The 21,881-nt window shown below is 36.6% G+C and overlaps 1 protein-coding gene across 8 annotated transcripts; it reads left to right on the forward strand.

Annotated features, from left to right (window-relative positions):
• Positions 1-720: 720 nt before the first annotated feature.
• On the forward strand, positions 721-10,976 carry LOC137233623 (uncharacterized). 8 transcript variants are annotated; one of them, XM_067756802.1, is made up of 3 exons: positions 721-1,343; positions 3,545-4,055; positions 10,567-10,976. In XM_067756802.1, the coding sequence occupies exons 2-3, from the start codon at positions 3,939-3,941 to the stop codon at positions 10,909-10,911; spliced, it is 462 nt and encodes a 153-aa protein (XP_067612903.1). In that variant the 5' UTR covers positions 721-1,343; positions 3,545-3,938; the 3' UTR covers positions 10,912-10,976. The 8 variants fall into 8 exon arrangements, with proteins under 8 accessions (XP_067612903.1, XP_067612904.1, XP_067612906.1 ...); XM_067756803.1 differs by having other exon boundaries at positions 721-1,051; positions 3,440-4,055; XM_067756805.1 differs by having other exon boundaries at positions 721-943; positions 3,437-4,055.
• The last annotated feature ends 10,905 nt before the right edge of the window (positions 10,977-21,881 follow it).

The following is a 21,881-nucleotide window of genomic DNA, read 5'->3' on the forward strand; positions in this document are numbered from 1 at the left end:
TTCGTGATTGCTTCCGCGATCATTTCAGGACTGTTCCCTTTCCCTGGCAGCACTTTTTACAAATCGTTACATCTCTAACTAAGCCTATTGGACCTAGACCAATAATTGTGTATGACGAGTCTTGTTCGAAGCCTTATATACCATCTGGGTTGCGGATTTAGTCGTCCCCCGTGCAAATTAAAGCGAATTATTCAACCAGACTTTGTGGGCTATAGGGAGCTCGTAGTAGTAAAATTAGCTGGTTAATGCTGAGGTAATACTCTCTGCGATTGTTATAAGCGATTACAATAACAACAATAGATTCTCCTACCCAGAAAACATACCTATCATCATTCGCGCTTGGCAGCTGAAGAGAGGGACATACACTGAATTGGGAGGTACAGGTGAGGAAAGACTTCATGTTCCTTGAACTTCCTAAATCGCATCGATAAGCAAAGTTTGCTGAATCCACTGGAGCACCCGTTTCTCTTCTACACATCCCTCTATAGAGATTTGCTTACCTACTCCCATTTCGAAATCTTATAAGCTCTTATGTAAAAACGCTTTTACTGCCTAAGCGGTATAGTGCACAGCGAAAGTGTCATTCTAAGTGAAATGAATACACCAAAAGCAGATTTAAGAAAGAACAAACGGGTGTGAAAACAAAACAAATAAAGATAATAAAAAAATGCAAAATCGATCGCGCTGCACCGCACATCAACCAAAGCCAAAGCATTGAGAGCTCTGCTAAACCAAAGCCCATCAGTCGCTCAAAATACTTTGTTACCGATGGATAGATAGAATCGCTGTGACAAGCGGTAATGCTTGATGACGCCAAGCGCATTTCAGAAGCGTCATACTGTGAAATAATTTTTCGCTTTTTATTATGAACGCGTCCATCAACTAAAAGCTATTGCGCTTTCATAACGACTTTTCGATTTGCGGGTGATTCTGTTTTTTATCGGTTTGTTGGAAAATCCAGCCATAAAGAAAAGAGTGTTGAATGTGACTTAAGAGAGGCCAAGGTGTAATTTGCTTTGCCGGTTGCTTACACATACATACATGCAGCGGGGTATATACAAACATGTATACGAATAACAAACACAACGCGAAAACATTTTTAACATTTACAAACACTGCGTCGTAAGCAAATTATTTTACGTGTTTGCCTATGTGAGAGTGTTTGTGTGGTGCAACTTGGCAAGTCATGCAATCATGTTGACACTAATGACCGCGACGGGTGTACCTGTTGGTTGGTGGAATAAAACTGGAAAAGTGTTTCTATCTACAAGTTGACATCTAACATAGAATTTTGATAAATGAAAAAAAAGAATAAATTCCCACTGAGACTCCTACAAACGAATGTGATATAAGATACATAATATAAATACAATGACGTGCAATAAAATAGCAACATGAGACACTGACTATATCAGAACATCACACGTTATTATTGTCAGAAGTTCTTATAAAAGGAAAGCATCGGAAAATTTTGACATTCTAATTTAAAATTATCCAATGATTTCCCAATGTAATCTTGGTGCTTTTCCGAAACTAATTACTAAATTTGATTTAAGGTTGACACTTATAGTACAGGTAACTTAATCCCAGCATCCCTTTATGGGGTAACCTTTTTTCCGGGAAGTTAGCTATGGACCGACCTATAAATAAATGTTGCCTAGGTTGACATTTGAGATATATATATTTTTTTTTTCAGAAAGTGAGCCAGAGATAGACCTTTTCGTACGGCGAATAGGAGGAGATTGACGTTTGCTGAAATCTAGCACAGAACACCTCATTCTATGCAAACATACTTTGCACGAGACACACTGACAGGAGGGTGTCCGTCTTAAATAAATTTTCCTGCAAATGCAGTAAAACCTAGAGATAGGGACATTGAAAGAGGGGGGTCTAAGGATTCAGTAAGGAAAAGGCAGTATTAAAGGAAATGTGGGGAAGAAGAAAAGGAGACTATTAGTCATGATTTATGAATTTCTAGACCAGAGCTCACAAACATCAGCATACAGGTTACACTTTTGGAGGTGCTCTTCCCCAATTTGTTTGTGTTCTTTTACAAGTTCTCTAATCTCCTAATTTTGCTCCCTTATATGAGGTCGTGCGGTTTACTTGTCGCTCAATGTTATGCTCTCCCGAAAAGGGTGTAGCTTTTGTTGAGAAGTTTGGACGGGTTTCCGGAATTCGATCCGTGGGTCTTATGAAGGATGAGGCCGAATCGATGATCTCGCGAAACACGCGATCTCGGAGTCGCTATCGCCTGACTGAACGACAAATCGGATTTCCTAATGAAAGATTACTGCAACACCATTAGGAAGGATCGTGAGACAGGTAAAGAAGGCATTACCACAGTACTTAAGAATGGAAAAGAATATCAAGTCCGCTTCCAACTGCTTCCAAATGCGAACATCAAAAGGAATAATTTCTGAGCTGAAGCCCCTTCATCCGTTTGCATAAAACCTACCCAGGAAAGGCTTTGAGCTTCGTGAAGCACATATAGCTCATCATTAAACCGCAGTCTATGCATGCCGTTAACATCACGAGAAGAACAGCAAATCTTCTGGAGAACTTGTCTCTCGATAGAAGGTTTGATCAAAAACTTATAACCTAATTTTTTTAGTGGCAAAAAGGGGTTTACATTTCGATTGCATACTCAGTGCAAAATAGCTCTTTTTGCTAAAACGATTATCCTTTGAACGTTCTTCACTATTTCTTTAATGACACCACGAACTTTATCCTGCCTTCGTTCCTCGAAAAATCCGCACTTTTCGTCTCTTCGTTCAATCGCACGACTGGGAGTCGGTTTGTGTGAAGCCTCGTTTGCTTTCAAATTTGGCGCTCCGTAAAAGGCCCAAACAGTTTGCTCAATTTAAGCTTCAGCATATCGGACAAAATACTTCATAGAACCCTGTTTGCGATATCAATCAGACAGGTACGAGGAAGGTAGTGCGTTTTACCGGATCGCCTTTCTTTGGGATGGGCAAATAAATTCCAATCTGGGCACATTCGCTATTGCGACTATTGGTTAGGAGTTGATGCTTGCTCTTTACCAACATTCGCCTCCGTGTTTGAACATGTCGACTAGTATTCCATTGTTATCCACCGCTTTGTTATTCTCTAGCAGGGATATTGTTATTTTCACTTCGTCCCAATCGCGTGGCGAAGCATATATTCTATGGTAGGTATAAAGATACCTGGTTCACTCGCTATATTTCAATAAGAACAACTTAAGCACGATCTGTCCGTATAGGCCGCCATTAAAGTTCTCTCAGGACTTTGCCCTGAAACCACCCATCGTCGCTGGATTTCCTGATCGTATTTTTCCTTACAACTCGCATCTGAAGCGCCACGCCCCCACTCCGTTACGCAATCAAAATTATGGGCTGCTATTTTATTGCACAACACTGTAAATACAAATGAATGAATACCAATCTGCATTTAGTAGACGCACAGTGGCGTGATGCGTGGTCTATTTGGAAAAAACATGCCACGCAAGTCATTAACGCATATCTAAGGATATCAAAACAGATATAAAATTCCACAAAAAAAGGTCTCGCGCTGACACACGACTTAGCATGACACGAAGTCACAAATAATAATAAATAATAACTAAAAACACAAAAAATATTGGAAATAGAAAAAAGTATATAACAAATATACGTACACTAAAAATAAATTCACAAGATATTATACTCAAACTTCTGGTCATGTTTTCGTTACAATCAACTCGTTACAATCAATACAATCATATCAAATTACTACAACATTAAACAAATATATGTACATATGGCATAGTATGTGATACGTTTAGTATTTGACCCGCAGTATGTATACATACATACATATTTACATGCCTATAAACGCTTGGAAGCATTCATACAAACAATGGGTCAATTATTTAGTCAACTAGATAATAATATTATGCCAAAATATAAACGAAAAATATGACAACGGAAATGTCAATTAATTTGATGCAGCGTCATCTGCTCACAATCGAAAAACTTCGCACAAGTGTACGTCAAATGTTGCCATGTGTCATAAATTTGCATATTGAATTTTTGGTAAATGCACAAAATATAAGTTATAGTAGTTGTTTATTATCTTTTGTTGCTGTTATTACTGCTTTTATTTATTATAACAATCCGAAAACGAAACAATGCCATATAAGCACAGTTTGTTACGTTACATATACTATTGTTTGTCAATCCAAAAGCTTCGAAAGTCATACTCCAACAACAAAACCTTCAAAGTGCTCATTTTCTTTCCCAACTCTACTACTTCCTTTTGCACTACCTCTTCCTCTCCCTACTTAGTTAAAAAGCTTCACACTTACATGTGTTTGTACTAACCTTTTCACAAAAGAGACGAATAATACCGCAATAGTACCAAGATGATCTTAAACACAATTCCAAAATTATCCCGAAGCTATACCTGAATGATCTGAAGATATTATTTAAATGATGCCGAAAACTTTCCAGAGGTTATATCGAAATATTTCCTTAACTATTTCGAAAATATTCCCTAAATTATTAAAAAATTAAAAATCTAATTACAAAATTATCCTAATTTTAGGCCGAGCTTCTCTTCCGATTTGCGTCGTGCTCCTTTTTTAATTTTTCCTACAAATTGGACGGATGGAACCTACATGTTTTATGCCGACTCCGAACATCTGCAAGGCAAATGAATTTTCACTGATAAGCTTTTAATGGCAGAAATACACCGGAGTGTTTGCCAAATTATTGCCGAGAGGCGATTCCCGAAGTGATCCGGGAAGGGATCAAAAATGGTACCGAAAACAATCCCGAAATATCTCCGACATAGTCCAGAAACAATCACGAAATAGTCTAGGAATTATCCGAAAGAAAGTTCCAAAATATTCCCGAAAAGAATCCCAACCAAATCTGATACTGGTGTCATGGTGTTCCTAAAATATTACAGAAATCATACCGAAAATATTCTTCAAATTGTTCGGAAATATTCCCGTATCCATAGCGAAAACATTCCTCAAATTATTCAAAATTTGTTCTAAATGATCTAAAGCTAGTCAAAAAATATACCAAAAATAAAAGTAAAATAGTACCAAATTGATACCAAAATGATGCCGAAAACCATTCCAAAATATCCACGAAATTATCCGGAACACAATCCCGAAACTTTCCCACAATTTTCTACAAGCAATCCCCAAGTAGTCCCAAAATGATTCCAAAAGTAATCACAAAACTATCCCGAAGGCAGTACCAGCTTTATTCAAAAGTTGTGCGAACGGGTCTAAAATATTATATAAATTATTCAGAAACCATCCCAAAACCGTCCCGAATCATCCCGAAAATCAGTATTTCAATATTCTGAAAAGCAGTTCCGAAATTATCCAGAAATATTCTCGAGAACAATGCAAACAAGATCTGAAATTAGTTCCACCATTATCCTACAATATTACAATATCCCGAAATAGTCCAAGTAATCCGGAAACAATTCCGAAATAATACCGAATTATAGGTGGCCATGGTATATTAGTAGTGTAGTGAAAATGGGAGACAGTCCCCCAAAGCACTAATTTTGCACTAAATTCTAATGACTACCTCCGAACCGCTAGTTCGGAACTAGTGCAGGGGACCTTAGTAACCCATGGTATCCTACTCAAGTTACATCAAAATACCCAAGAAAATTTGTCTAAAACATGATCGCCGCAAAGCAGTGCTCAAGCAAATACTCCGATCACATTCTTGCCATGATAAATTTCTCAGTCAAAATGCAACTGCCTCACAGGTGCTCTTCAGAGTTGGCTTAAAATTTGTACATCAAGTCCTGCCAATTTGTAGGAAGAAATTAAGAAGCACCGTAACACAAATTAGATGAGAAGCTCGGCTTAAGATAATCGAATTTATATTACGCCAAGGTCTTATTATTATGATGCCGAAAATAGTCCCAAAATTACCCGGAAGTATGTTGTCCGAAAATCGAATTTAAAACGAAGAGAAAACTTATACATTTCACATTCGCATTTAAAAGATTAATACAAGTCATTTATATATAGCATTTTCATGTCAAATGAAACTTTTTTCAAGTCAAATGAAACCATACTACTAAGGTAATTGTCAATATATTTGTAACGTACTTTATAACGCTGTTTATCAAGTTTTTCTTTAAGACGACAACGATTTCTAATTAACCACATTCAAGGCAAAATTTTTGCCCAATTTTCTTTGTGAATTTAAGCTGCAGTTAAGGTCAGCTTAGTTTAACCTTGCCTTTTGATCGTTTAAATTTTTTAATACATAAAGTAGCAGGGTTAAACGCTAGGAAACTTATATACTACAGTTTAACCATCATCTGATTGTATAATTTTCATGTATACCAACGTTTTTAGCGGACGTTTTTGGCTCGGACAGGGTATACTTATGAAAATTTGTTTAATAGGTCATGAAAAAACCTTAAAAATTTAAGACGAAAAAAAGTAAAAAAAATGAAATTTCGCATGCTCGAAAATTATTTTTTTTGGTATGCGTAGTGGAATTTTTTTCCTGAGCCCAAATCCTATCGAAAAATCAAAGGCGCGATATGGGTTAATAAATTCACTAATCTAATGTCTAATGTATATATAAGTATTACATTTAAATACAATATACAATGAAAAATAATGGAATATTTGTTTTTGTTTTCAAAGGCCCAAACGAGTGAAGTGCAATGTGATTGCGCCGCAGAGTAGAAAATCACTTTTTACGGTTATGTTTTTCAGCATAGTCAAAAAAGATCTCTCCACAGTCCACATGCTCTACTATATATTTGGTAAAATTAATGTTTCTCTCAATACCTTGCTATCGTTCTATGTTGTTTGGTAAGTCGTTGGTCAAAGAGCAAATCATAATACAGAGGATTCAACCGATGTGTTAGTTGGTGTCAGACAGTGAATAGGAAATACGCTCACACCATGGTCTTTGGTTCCTTCTCTTTGTTCTCTACGTTGCTTTATTCCTACGTTATTAGCGAAGTATATGTAGAAGAAAAATGTTCTTTATATACAAGAGGAGTAGATACAAATAAAAAATATAGGTGCTTATTTTCAGTGGGTGGTTAAACTGTAGTATATAAGTTGCCTAGCCTTTAACCCTGCTACTTTATCTATTAAAAAAATTTTAGCGATCAAAAGGCAAGGTTAAACTAAGCTGAACTTAACTGCAGCTTAAATTCACAAAGAAAATTTGGCAAAATTTTGCCTTGAATGTGATTAATTAGAAATAGTTGTCGTCTTAAAGAAAAACTTGATAAAAAGCGTTATAAAGTACGTTACAAATATGAAAAAAGTTTCATTTGAAATGAAAAAAATTCATTTGACTTGAAAACAGTCTCATTTAACCTGAAAATGCTATATAACAGCATTACAGGCGCCTTCACTCTCCTTCTACCTTCCCTCTTTAAACGCACTTCCTTTCACACTCTAAGTCCCTCTTCTTCTTCCGTTCATATGTATATTGGTTGCCTGCATAGCATGCCCACATTTCAGATTTCTTATCTTAGCCAACCCTCGCGTACAGTTTAGGCTTATATAGAAATACTTTTGCCCTAATTTACCTTATTTTGTTTTCCTAAGTGGGTTTACAATTGCACTTACTCCCACTTTTCTTTTACTTTTTGTTCTTCCTCTCGCCGCTTCCCTAGCCATTTGCCTCGTAGTCCTCCGTTTTTAAGTTTTTCTAAGTTTTTCCCTTTCAATTTTAACTTTCTCCTCATCTTCTTTTTCCTTTTTCCCCAATGTCTTGAACAATTTCCTTATTTTTCCACTTCTATTCATTGCCTTCTCCCTTGGGATTAATCCTCGTCCTTCTCATTTTCGGACTTCCAGATGCTCTCTCTTTCTTCATCCTCTTTCGCTTCCATTCCCCTCTCTTTTCGCTTATATCAATCGCTTCCTTTCAAATCATCTTCCACTCCTCCATCCTTTCCTTTTTCTATATCCTTTTCTTTAAGTAGGTCTTGGTTTCCGTCTTTCCCTAACCCGCATACTTTTCTGCCGCGCATCCTCGCCCCATCATTTGTCTTCCCTTCCTTTTCTTTCCCACCCATTTTCCTTTTTCTTTTCTTTCCCCTTCCTCTTGCTCATTCTCTTCTTTCTATCCATCCTTCCCTCTCCACGAGTTCACATATCCTGCCTGCTGGCAAAATTACACTGGTTTGCGGGCGTGGAACCGCCTGCTTTTCCAAAACTACATACAGACTAATATACAATGATAATGAGAAAATGGAGAGGGCACATAACCATCTAGTCAGGGCAAATGTGACCTCATTTCCTATAAATATCGCAATACAGCGGCAAATTTTCCGATTATATGTGTGCCAAATCAATAAATTTCCTACCGGGTATTTCCTGCGAAGTATTAAATGGCACGATTTGTGTACTAAACAATTAGAGCATGTACTCAATGTCAATATTGTAAAGGGTCTCACTTAATTGAGTAGATTTATTATGTACAAAATAAAATATATAAATAAATAACAAACAGCACAAAACTTGCACCAATTATACTCTCGACAACAAACAAACCTAGCAAACATAACAAAGCTCATCATTTACTATCTAATGCATCTTGTTTAACAACACCCACTGTCACCTGCAATTTCATCATCTAACACTTTATACGTGCTTTCTAGTCGTTTTATATTAACATGAAGCACTACTTAAGTAAATAGCTGTAAACCTACAACTAAAGTAGCAAAACACGTTAGGACGGAGCTGTCTGCGGATTGGGCGAAAGGCTTGTGCCATTCATGAATGTATATGCCATGGGTCTCCAAAAACGTATAGTGAACGCCCCTTGGCATACGCAATGAGAGCACAAATGTACTATAGAATGCAGACCCCTAGCATATGTATAATAATCTGACTGAATTTTTAGAGTAATCGGAGGAAGAAATTGGTGTATGTCTTAGTCCAACATTGAATATATATTTTATGATTTTCAAGAAATTGACACCCAAATTCATGTGTTTAATCCACCCAAAGTTCAGAAGTTTAACCATTTATATAGTATGATTTAAATTTCAATATTTTTCTCAAAGAAACTATCCTGAAGTCATCCGAGAACAATGTCCAAATGATTTTGAATGCAATTGCGAACTCAATCAAAAACAATTACGATACGTTCTGAAAATAGTTCCAAAATTACCTGAAATAGACGCTGATCCCGAGCAAAATTTCAAATTAATTACACAGGAATCCCTAAGGCGATCCTGAAATGCTCCAAATATGATCCCAAAACAAATTCCATTAGCTTGAAGAACTATCCGAATGATTCTGAAAGCAATCACGAAATTAACTAATTTCGAAATGCTCTGAAGATAATTCTGAACTGATTGAGCGAAAGTTCCGAAATATGCTTGGAAATGTCTTATAATGAATGTCGAACTGATCCGCAACACAAACCAAAAACAATACCGAAATGATCCCTAAGGTAATCCTGATATGCTCCGAAAATCCTGGAAATTAACTAAAATAACTAAAAACAGTAACGAAAATTTCTGCAGATAGTCCTGAAATGTAATTTGGAACCTCTATAAATCTTCATTCCAACCTTTTTTGATTCTTAAAATATGAAAAGCTAAAAAAAATTATACCAAAACGATTCGAGAACAGTCCCCAAAATATTCCAAAAGCAATCTTGAAAATAACCAAAAATAATTTCGAAATGTTCTGAAGTCAGTCCCGAAATATATTAAAATGGTCCCAAATAGTTTCGTAATAACAAAAAGCAATTCTGTACTCATTTCAAACAAAAGCCTTAAAATATAATACCGAAATTATCCCTTAGGCAATCCTGAAATTCTGTCGAAATGATTTCGAAAACAGTCTGATATTATTCGGGGAACGTCTGGAAACAGCCCCCAATTGCTCCCCAAATAGTGATTAATTAACTCGCTATTTTTACCGAAATCGTTTCGAAGTGATCTGATGATGAACCAAATGATACCAAATTGATCCGAAGATATGGCACCGAAATAGTACCAAAAATATATCAAAATTATCCAAAAACAATGCCGAGATTATTCAAAAACTATTTCAAGATGGTCCCTAAGGTATTCCCAAATGTTGTATTGGATCGGACTGGCTTATGAATTACGGCTCTCATTTCAAAACTTTAAACTTTTGAAAATCGTCGAATATCAGAATTTGTTTGAAGAACACTCTACCTTAGAATCTTTGTAGATAGCACCCTATGGTCGACGTATGACAAATATCAACATTTATTTCAAAAATACCCGATTTCGGTACGAATTCAAAATCTATGTAATAAAAGTTCTAGATTAAGGTCTTCTCAAAGCGAGTTCTGAGATAGGTCGTTTTCGAACTGACAGCAGGGATATGGTTATATTCTAATAAGGTGTCAATACTTTTGAAAATTTTGTAATAACCATTAAATTTTTAAAAGTAGTTGCATCTGTATCTCTCAGTGCAATGAAAAAAAAACAATGCACTTTTCCCAACTCTGTACAGTACTTACTTTGTCATAGTCTACTTAACTAATCTGCAATTTCAATATACATGTTAGTAAGTACTAACATTTTCCATTTCTTAATTAGGTTTTAGAATCGAATGTCACACAACTAATTGACGATGTGAAGGATTTCAATGATGAACTTATTGAGGTACAACGTTTAGATGCTCTCATTAGTGCATTGCGGGATTATAATGGTCCAACAATATGTCACGAATGGCCATATCCACTTATATTTAAAGGTACCATCGAAAAGGCAGATGTTGCACAAATTCTCAATGGTCGACAACGACGAGATTCCAGTACTAATACAAATAAAAATACAAGTAAATACAATAAATCCAACAAAAACAATGTAGTGAATAATGGATTAAGACATACAACAGTGACGACGAAAAGCACTTCGAGTAAGGAAGCAACAGGAATATAGCAATTATTATTCAAACATTAAACAGTACTACAAATCTATAAATAAAAAACTTGAATACTCATAAATATTTATTTTACATAGTACATACCTGCAAATTAAACCAAGTGGTTTTAAGCTATGTACATAGATTTAAACTAATTCGATGTAATAAGATTTCTACCTTATTTCCATATCAACAACTCCTACCAAGGGTTGTTGTTATTATGGTGGCAACACTTCACCTTGTTTCATAAGCACATTTGCTGGGAGAATTGTCTTCACGATCTGTCAACGGAAGTTCTGGGAAAGTAATTGTTTCAACCAGATTTGGACATAGCGTGGATGTTGTTAGAAGAGTTGCTCCCACATAGGAATTGTGAAGATGGTTTACGTTATGTGGGAACACTCAAGTTTGGGTCGCTTTGGCTCAATTTCATATTCAGTTTATTCAGCCTATGATTTACATATTACAGACTAGATATAGAAATTATAAAAAAAAAATAAAAATAGTAAAAAATTATAATATGCATTGATAATAGCTAAAGAAAGTATATGCATAATAATAGAAAAACGTTAAATTAAATATCTAAATGTAAATGCAAAAGTATTTTGGACTTGAAAACATCCCTCGATTGAGAGAAATCAATATTTAGCCATCTCGAAATTTTATTGAATTCTGCTAAAGAGCGAAGAATAAGATCGAAAAGGACATAGTTCATTCTGAAAGAGGCCACATAAAAAGGTAGGGAAAAACGAAGTGATCTATTGGGCACATTGAACGTGATTTTCCCGAGCAGTTCAGGGCAGTTTACCAAACCTTCCACGAGATCAAACACGAACATAAGCCCGTGCAGGGTACTTCTAGAGTGCAGGGGTTGTAGGTTAATCAACGTACACCGAGACACATAAGAAGGCAGCGGATCCACGAAATGAAGAGATCCAAGCCCAAACCGAACAAAAAGTAAACAAAACGATGAATTTCAAAGAAGATGTGGATAACATAAACTGCGCCTACGCGAATGCAATCAATTACAGTGTACGAGGCAATGGACACAGTGGCTCTTTTTAAATGTGCAGAATGTTGTGTTATTTATTATTATTGTTATTGTTGTAGTCACAATTAAATTATATTTTAATGTGTGTAATTATACAAATTAATGTAAGTGAAATATTGATGAATGTCGGTTGTTGTGAAAATATTAATAATTTTAATTTTTGTTTTATGTTTTATGTTAAATAAACCAGGCTCCCTGAAGAAGATGTAAAAACAGCGAAACGCGTAGGAGAACAAGGAAAAACTTAGTTTTTGTCTTTAATTAACGGCCTTAAAGCTCTGAAAATCAAAATATTTAAATTTCAACAATTGGCCCAAAAATTATTAAAAACAAATTTCCTTTGAACCCTTTCAATTCTAGCCGCATGGCAGCTGTAAATAGGGTTCGAAGTAATAGAAGCATACTCGAGCTTTGAGCGAACTAAGGAAATATATAAAGTCTTCCTGGTATAGGGATCCTTAAAGTCCTTAGCATAACGACGCAGGAAAGCAAGGTTTCTATAAGCTTTCGGAAGAACATAACAGATATGATTAACAAAAGAAAAATTAGTATCAAATACAACACCAAGATCAACAAATTCATTGACTGCATTCAAGAGACTGCTTTCTAAATAGAAATGTGAAACAAAATTATTACTGGACTTCGAGAAAGACATGTGAAAACATTTTTCAACGTTTAGGTAGAGCATGTTAGTATTACACCAGTCAACTAGATTATTCAGGTCACGCTGCAAAAGGAAAACATCTGATGGACTATCAATCCTACGAAAGATCTTCAGGTCATCAGCATAAAGTAGAAAATTGGAAAACTGAAAGCAGGCACCAATGTCATTGATAAAGAGAACGAACAAGAGCGGCCCAATGACACAACCCTGAGGAACCCCAGAGGTTGCCACAAAAGTGTGCGACTACAATTCTCAATATCAACACAAAGGGATCTATTAGACAGATAAGACTTCAACCAACTCAAGAATAGCGAGTGGAAACCAATGAACTCCAATTTGTTCAGTAGAAGCTGATGAGACACCTTGTCAAATGCCTTGGAAAAGTCTGCATATATGGTATCCACCTGCGAACCGACTTTAAAGGCTGATATGCAAAAGTTCGAAAAAGAAGCCAAATTAGTGACTGTAGAGCGACCAGAAACAAACCCATGTTGGCGCGGATCTATAATGCTCTTAACAACAAAGAAAAGTTTTTCCTTAATAATTATTTCGAAAAGCTTAGAGCAAACTGAAAGCTTAGCAATGGGTCTGTAATTAGAGACATCATTCTTATTTCCAGACTTAAAGATCGGCGTGATTGACGCGGACTTCCACCTGTCAATAAATAATCCAGAAGATAGAGAAAAATTAAATATGTAGCAAAGCGAAATGCATAAAGTTGAGCTACAATGCTTCAGAACAAATGCACAAAGTCCATCAGGATCACATTTTAGCGAGGGATTTAACATGCACATAGCTTTACTGACATCCTGCACAGATAAAGACAGTGAACCGAAATATATGCTTTCAAATAAGTATGAGCTAGAGTGGAGGGTATCCTGAATAGTAACTTCATCTTCGAAATTAGATTTGAAAAACTCTGCAATAAGTTCAACGGTGTCATTTAGAGACTGTGAGCAATTGTCATTGTACTTCATGCAAATAGGAATATTGGAAGAACCACGCTTGCACCGAATAAAATTCCAAAATGCTTTTGGATTTTCTTTCAACTCCGATTCTACCATACTCATATACCGATTATATAAATATTTATCAAGAACATTGAACTCCTTCATACTGTTTAAATACTGATCTCTAAGAGCAGAATTCGAAGAATCAGCCTTGTACAATTTTTATACTCAGTTGAGCAGAGCTCACAGAGTATTTTAACTTTGATTGGATAACGGTTGGTTGTACAGGTATAAAGGAATCGAGATAGATATAGACTTCCATATATCAAAATCATCAGTATCGAAAAAAAATTCGATTGAGCCATGTCCGTCCGTCCGTCCGTCTGTCCGTTAACACGATAACTTGAGTAAATTTTGAGGTATCTTGATGAAATTGGTATGTAGGTTCCTGGGCACTCATCTCAGATCGCTATATAAAATGAACGATATCGGACAATAACCACGCCCACTTTTTCGATATCGAAAATTTTGAAAAATCGAAAAAGTGCGATAATTCCTTACCAAATACGGATAAAGCGATGAAACTTGGTAGGTGAGTTGAACTTATGACGCAGAATAGAAAAATAGTAAAATTTTTACAATGGGCGTGGCACCGCCCACTTTTAAAAGAAGGTAATTTAGAAGTTTTGCAAGCTGTAATTTGGCAGTCGTTGAAGATATTATGATGAAATTTGGCAGGAACGTTACACTTATTACTATATGCCTGCTTAATAAAAATTAGCAAAATCGGAGAACGACCACGCCCACTTTTTAAACATTTTTTTTTTGAAATTCAAATTTTAAAAGAAAAGTTAATATCTTTACAGTATATAAGTAAATTAAGTCAACATTCAACTCCAGTAATGATATGGTGCAACAAAATACAAAAATAAAAGAAAATTTCAAAATGGGCGTGGCTCCGCCCTTTTTCATTTAATTTGTCTAGGATACTTTTAATGCCATAAGTCGAACAAAAATTTACCAATCCTTGTGAAATTTGGTAGAGGCGTAGCTTCTAGGACGATAACTGTTTTCTGTGAAAAAGGGCGAAATCGGTTGAAGCCACGCCCAGTTTTTATACACAGTCGGCCGTCTGTCCTTCCGCTCGGCCGTTAACACGATAACTTGAGCAAAAATCGATATATCTTTACTAAACTCAGTTGACGTACTTATCTGAACTCACTTTGTATTGGTGTAAAAAATGGCCGAAATCCGACTATGACTACGCCCACTTTTTCGATATCGAAAATTACGAAAAATTAAAAAAATGCCATAATTATATACCAAATACGAAAAAAGGGATGAAACATGGTAATTGTATTGGTCTATTGACGCAAAATATAACTTTAGAAAAAAACTTGGTAAAATGGGTGTGACACCTACCATATTAAGTAGAAGAAAATGAAAAAGTTTTGCAGGGCGAAATCAAAAGCCCTTGGAATCTTGGAAGGAATACTGTTCGTGGTATTACATATATAAATAAATTAGCGGTACCCGACAGATGATGTTCTGGATCACCCTGGTCCACATTTTGGTCGATATCTTGAAAACGCCTTCACATATACAACTAAGGGCCACTCCCTTTTAAAACCCTCATTAATACCTTTAATTTGATACCCATATCGTACAAACACATTCTAGAGTCACCCCTGGTCCACGTTTATGGCGATATCTCGAAAAGGCGTCCACATATAGAACTAAGGCCCACTCCTTTTTAAAATACTCATTAACACCTTTCATTTGATACCCATATCGTACAAACAAATTCTAGAGTCGCCCCTGGTCCACCTTTATGGCGATATTTCGAAAAGGCGTCCACCTTAAGAACTAAGGCCCACGCCCTTTTAAAATACTCATTAACACCTTTCATTTGATACCCATATCGAACAAACAAATTCCAGAGTCACCCCTGGTCCACGTTTATGGCGATATCTCGAAAAGGCATCCACCTATAGAACTAAGGCCCACGCCCTTTTAAAATACCCATATAGTACAAACAAATTCTAGAGTCACCCCTGGTCCACGTTTATGGCGATATCTCGAAAAGGCGTCCACATATAGAACTAAGGCCCACTCCTTTTTAAAATACTCATTAACACCTTTCATTTGATACCCATATCGTACAAACAAATTCTAGAGTCACCCCTGGTCCACCTTTATGGCGATATTTCGAAAAGGCGGCCACCTATAGAACTAAGGCGCACGCCCTTTTAAAATACTCATTAACACCTTTCATTTGATACCCATATCGTACAAACAAATTCTAGAGTCACCCCTGGTCCACGTTTATGGCGATATCTCGAAAAGGCATCCACCTATAGAACTAAGGCCCACGCCCTTTTAAAATACTCATTAACACCTTTCATTTGATACCCATATCGTACAAACAAATTCTAGAGTCACCCCTGGTCCACCTTTAAGGCGATATTTCGAAAAGGCGTCCACCTATAGAACTAAGGCGCACGCCCTTTTAAAATACTCATTAACACCTTTCATTTGATACCCATATCGTACAAACAAATTCTAGAGTCACCCCTGGTCCACGTTTATGGCGATATCTCGAAAAGGCATCCACCTATAGAACTAAGGCCCACGCCCTTTTAAAATACTCATTAAGACCTTTCATTTGATACCCATATAGTACAAACAAATTCTAGAGTCACCCCTGGTCCACCTTTATGGCGATATTTCGAAAAGGCGTCCACCTATAGAACTAAGGCGCACGCCCTTTTAAAATACTCATTAACACCTTTCATTTGATACCCATATAGTACAAACAAATTCTAGAGTCACCCCTGGTCCACGTTTATGGCGATATCTCGAAAAGGCATCCACCTATAGAACTAAGGCCCACGCCCTTTTAAAATACTCATTAACACCTTTCATTTGATACCCATATAGTACAAACAAATTCTAGAGTCACCCCTGGTCCACGTTTATGGCGATATCTCGAAAAGGCGTCCACCTATAGAACTAAGGCCCACGCCCTTTTAAAATACTCATTAACACCTTTCATTTGATACCCATATCGTACAAACAAATTCTAGAGTCACCCCTGGTCCACCTTTATGGCGATATTTCGAAAAGGCGTCCACCTATAGAACTAAGGCGCACGCCCTTTTAAAATACTCATTAACACCTTTCATTTGATACCCATATCGTACAAACAAATTCTAGAGTCACCCCTGGTCCACGTTTATGGCGATATCTCGAAAAGGCATCCACCTATAGAACTAAGGCCCACGCCCTTTTAAAATACTCATTAACACCTTTCATTTGATACCCATATAGTACAAACAAATTCTAGAGTCACCCCTGGTCCACGTTTATGGCGATATATCGAAACGGCATCCACCTATGGAACTAAGGCGCACGCCCTTTTAAAATACTCATTAACACCTTTCATTTGATACCCATATCGTAAAAACAAATTCTAGAGTCACCCCTGGTCCACCTTTATGGCGATATCTCGAAAAGGCGTCCACCTATAGAACTAAGGCCCACGCCCTTTTAAAATACTCATTAACACCTTTCATTTGATACCCATATCGTACAAACAAATTCTAGAGTCACCCCTGGTCCACCTTTATGGCGATATTTCGAAAAGGCGTCCACCTATAGAACTAAGGCGCACGCCCTTTTAAAATACTCATTAACACCTTTCATTTGATACCCATATCGTACAAACAAATTCTAGAGTCACCCCTGGTCCACGTTTATGGCGATATCTGGAAAAGGCATCCACCTATAGAACTAAGGCCCACGCCCTTTTAAAATACTCATTAACACCTTTCATTTGATACCCATATAGTACAAACAAATTCTAGAGTCACCCCTGGTCCACCTTTATGGCGATATTTCGAAAAGGCGTCCACCTATAGAACTAAGGCGCACGCCCTTTTAAAATACTCATTAACACCTTTCATTTGATACCCATATCGTAAAAACAAATTCTAGAGTCACCCCTGGTCCACCTTTATGGCGATATCTCGAAAAGGCGTCCACCTATAGAACTAAGGCCCACGCCCTTTTAAAATACTCATTAACACCTTTCATTTGATACCCATATTATACAAACGCATTCTAGAGTCACCCCTGGTCCACTTTTATAACGATATTCCGAAAAGGCGTCCACCTATAGAACTAAGGCCCACGCCCTTTTAAAATACCCATTAACACCTTTCATCTGATACCCATATCGTACAAACAAATTCTAGAGTCACCCCTGGTCCACGTTTATGGCGATATCTCGAAAAGGGATCCACCTATAGAACTAAGGCCCACGCCCTTTTAAAATGCTCATTAACACCTTTCATTTGATACCCATATAGTACAAACTAATTCTAGAGTCACCCCTGGTCCACGTTTATGGCGATATCTCGAAAAGGCGTCCACATATAGAACTAAGGCCCACGCCCTCTTAAAATACTCATTAACACCTTTCATTTGATACTCATATCGTACAAACAAATTCTGGAATCACCCCGGATCCATCTTTATGGCGATATCTCGAAACTGCGTCCATCTATAGAACTTAGGCCCACGCCCTTTTAAAATACTCATTAATACCTTTCATTTGATACCCATATCGTACAAAATAAATTCTAGAGTCACCCCTGGTCCACCTTTATGGCGATATCTCGAAAAGGCGTCCACCTATAGAACTTAGGCCCACTCCCTTTTAAAATTATCATTAACACATTTCATTTGATACCCATATCGTACAAACAAATTCTAGAGTCAGGCCTGGTCCACCTTTATGGCGATGTCCCTAAATGGTGTCCATCTATAGAACTATGGTCCACTTCCTCTTAAAATACTCTTTAATACCTGCATTTGATACGCATGTCATACAAACACATTCCAGGGTTACCCTAGGTTCTTTTTACAATATGGTGATTTTCCCTAACTTTGTCTCCACAGTTCTCAACTGAGTATGTAATATTCGGTTACACCCGAACTTAGCCTTCCTTACTTGTTCATATTTATTACGTTTGTTTTTCAACTTTTTGAGAGTAATATTGTACCAAGGTAATTTATGTATTTTGGGGACTCGCCGAGGCACCTTATCAGAAAAAACCTGAGCCAACGTCCCCAAGAAAATCTCGAAACAGACACTAACATCATTAGACTGCAAAATAGTTTCCCAGGGTATATCACCAAAAGTATTATTTAGTTCACTAAAGTCAGTTGACCGAAAATTAAAAGAATGGTTACTTAGATCCGAAGAGATCGGGATGGAATCAATATTAAAAAGGGTAATGACGAGCGGAACATGATGCCTATCAGGTTCCCACAACGGAAAATGCTTTCAGAGAGGCTAAAAATCGAATTCTCAGATATATTTAAGTATTGATTGGTATATATCATCGAACATTGGTTTTTTAAATACGAAAAAATTATCCTGCGCAGATGATCGCGTGCAGGTCTTACAACTTGAGATTAACAAAGTTATTCATATCATCGAAAACAGAGGAATGTAGGCGCATGATGGGTATTCTGACTGGACACCGCCTTTTGACATCACATGCTTTTATATTGTGTCTTGTCAGTGATAGCAAATGTAGGAAGTGCCGGATAGAAGAGGAAACAATCGAGCACTTTTCGATAGCTAAGCTATGAGGGGTGGCAAAGCTTTCAGATCTGGAAGAAACAAGTGCAAAAAAGTATTTAATAGAATATGGATAATTTTACTATTAAAAGTTTTTGAAGTTAAAATAGAACTTCGTATATACGGCTTGGCTACTTAAACACCTCCAAAAATTTCGGGAGTCTTCTAAAATGGGTTTTGACTACTGTTTCAATGGTCCGTAGGCGGAAAATTTTACATTTTGCTACTGTCGAAAGATATTCCAGATCCGAAATAGATTCCCAATCGGATTTTGTTGCATGCACAATAAAATATGAAAAAGAAGTAAGTGTGTCTAAGTTCGGGTGTAACCGAACATTATATAATCATCGTGAGTTTCAATTGTGCAGTTCATTTCAGATGATTTACTTTTCTTTTCCTACTGAAGCATATTTTAAACACAAGCTGTTCCCAAAAAAGTAGCGGAGTCTAAGTTCGGGTGTAACCGAAGCCGCACAGTAGTTAAAGCTCATATATTAATATATTGAGTCTTCATAGAGTAATCCAAACTTGAACCCTATACAACACGCCTTAATCGCTCCCTATCGGAACCAAATTATATCGCGCACTCCCTAACTACGTGCGTAAGCTTATTACTCGATTGCACTATCGAAGATGCTTGATAAGTCAATAAACTTTTAATTAATTTGGCACTTTAAATATAATAAAACCGTGGTTTGAGAAAAAATTGCAATACAAATTGGCCCGCCCTAATGTGCAAAACCCATGGGCTCAAATGTGCATAACGCAAATATATAACGCTAAGCCGGATAAAAATGTGTGTCTTGAAATGACAATGAAGTGCAATGTTCAAATATACATATAACAAAAGATATATACTTTATAGATACTATATTATTGTGTTGCGTATTTAATGAGATTAAAGGGATATATGTACATAAGTACATGAGGGTGGTCCACAAAAAATCAACTAAACGTTTTTTTTCATTCACACGGTCAAAGATACATATAAATAATATACAAATGTGGTCAGGACTGAAGACAGTTAGTTGGGCTCCATAGAGAAATCTAAACTTTGAGGCTATATCTGATATGCCCCAACCGTCTCCAATCTTTACCAAATTTACATATTAGCCATATTTTTTTTACATGTAAATACATATACATTTGCGACTAAAAAAACGCTTATTGACAATTGCGCATAGCCCAATAAAACATTTGGCAGCGCTGCCCCGCAAATGTCAAAGACATTACTTGTATTTCCTCAGTTGATATTTCGTTTTCTAGTATGTATGGTAGAAGATTAAACAAGTCAATAAAACTATATTATGAAACTTGGAAGTACTCATTTTATAAACACCTATTTCATAAGTGTGGATAAAGTTGTGCACTAAGCAGTCCATAGCAAGTTCAGATGTATATGTGCGAATTAAGAAAAAACTGCTATTATATATATACAGTTTGGAAGTGTTGGGCTCAAAGAACTATCTTTTAAGTTTTAAGGACGACCCTAATGCTCATACGTAGTACAATCATATGTAGATATATAGAATTTGAGAGAATAAACCTTCCCTGAAGAAAGTCAGTAACTAGTGATACCAATTTCTGGTTCGAAACTAGACCTAATATGCCAAACAAGTTCGTTGGTAATTAGATTTTCTCTAGTTATAAAAACGACCGTTTGGATTTTTGTATTTTATAATTAACATATTTTTAAGAAATAGCCCCTGTAGGGAAGTCAGTAACTAATGATACAAATTGATAATTCAGAACAAGGCCTAAAGTGCCAAATATGTACCAATTCGATAGTTACTAGATTCTCTCTAGTAAAAAAATCTACGGTATGGGTTTTTGTATTTCATATTTAACATATTATTGAAAAATAGCCTTTATACTAACACAAGTTCTCAACTATCGAAAAGATACCAATAAAGCAACTAATTCCAAAGTGGAAACTTTTTATCTAGTTCGGAACTAGAGAAAATGTAATGCAGCGGGCACAACTTCAACCGCCTAAGACATCGTCGTGTTAATTTCGCCACTGAATGCATGTAAAAGAGATAGATGGTGAACTAGTAGTGGTCCCTCATGCAAAAGAAGCGCACCAATTTTGAACTAGAGATTTTCCTACAGGGTTGTTTTGCTTGCAATTGCGCAGAACTGGATTAATAATACTTATTTTGAGACTGTTAAATAAAGACCCTTTATATCAGCACACCGTCTTATTCTTCTGCCTCTTGTAGCAACAAAAAACACTCTAGAGGTTTTGAGGAGTGTTATCGATGTTGATGTTCCTTCGTCGGATATAGATCCGGTACGTTCAGGACGCAAGCGTGATTAAGGTACTAACCGGACCATCTCGGGAACGATTTAAAATTACCACTTTGAACGTTCTTAGTCATTCCGGCCCCTACCCCATAGTTTCACGAGGAACTTGGCGTCGCCACTACCTCGCCTACTAAATATTTGTATTTGATACGCTCAGACTTGTGATAGGATTCGGGCCCAAATTTGAACTTTCAATGCCAATATCTATGTTTTGGAGGTAAATTCGCCTGCTCTTCATTCTAATTGAATGCACACTTTTCTCTTCATTTTGCAGTAGTATAAGAACAGTCATCTTACGGTAGAAAACAACCTCGTTTAAAAATATTTGGTAGATGTTCATGAGGGGAAAAAAGAGACTTCGCTGA

The sequence above is a fragment of the Eurosta solidaginis genome, chromosome 5, assembly GCF_040869045.1.
Source record: "Eurosta solidaginis isolate ZX-2024a chromosome 5, ASM4086904v1, whole genome shotgun sequence".
NCBI lineage: Eukaryota > Metazoa > Arthropoda > Insecta > Diptera > Tephritidae > Eurosta > Eurosta solidaginis.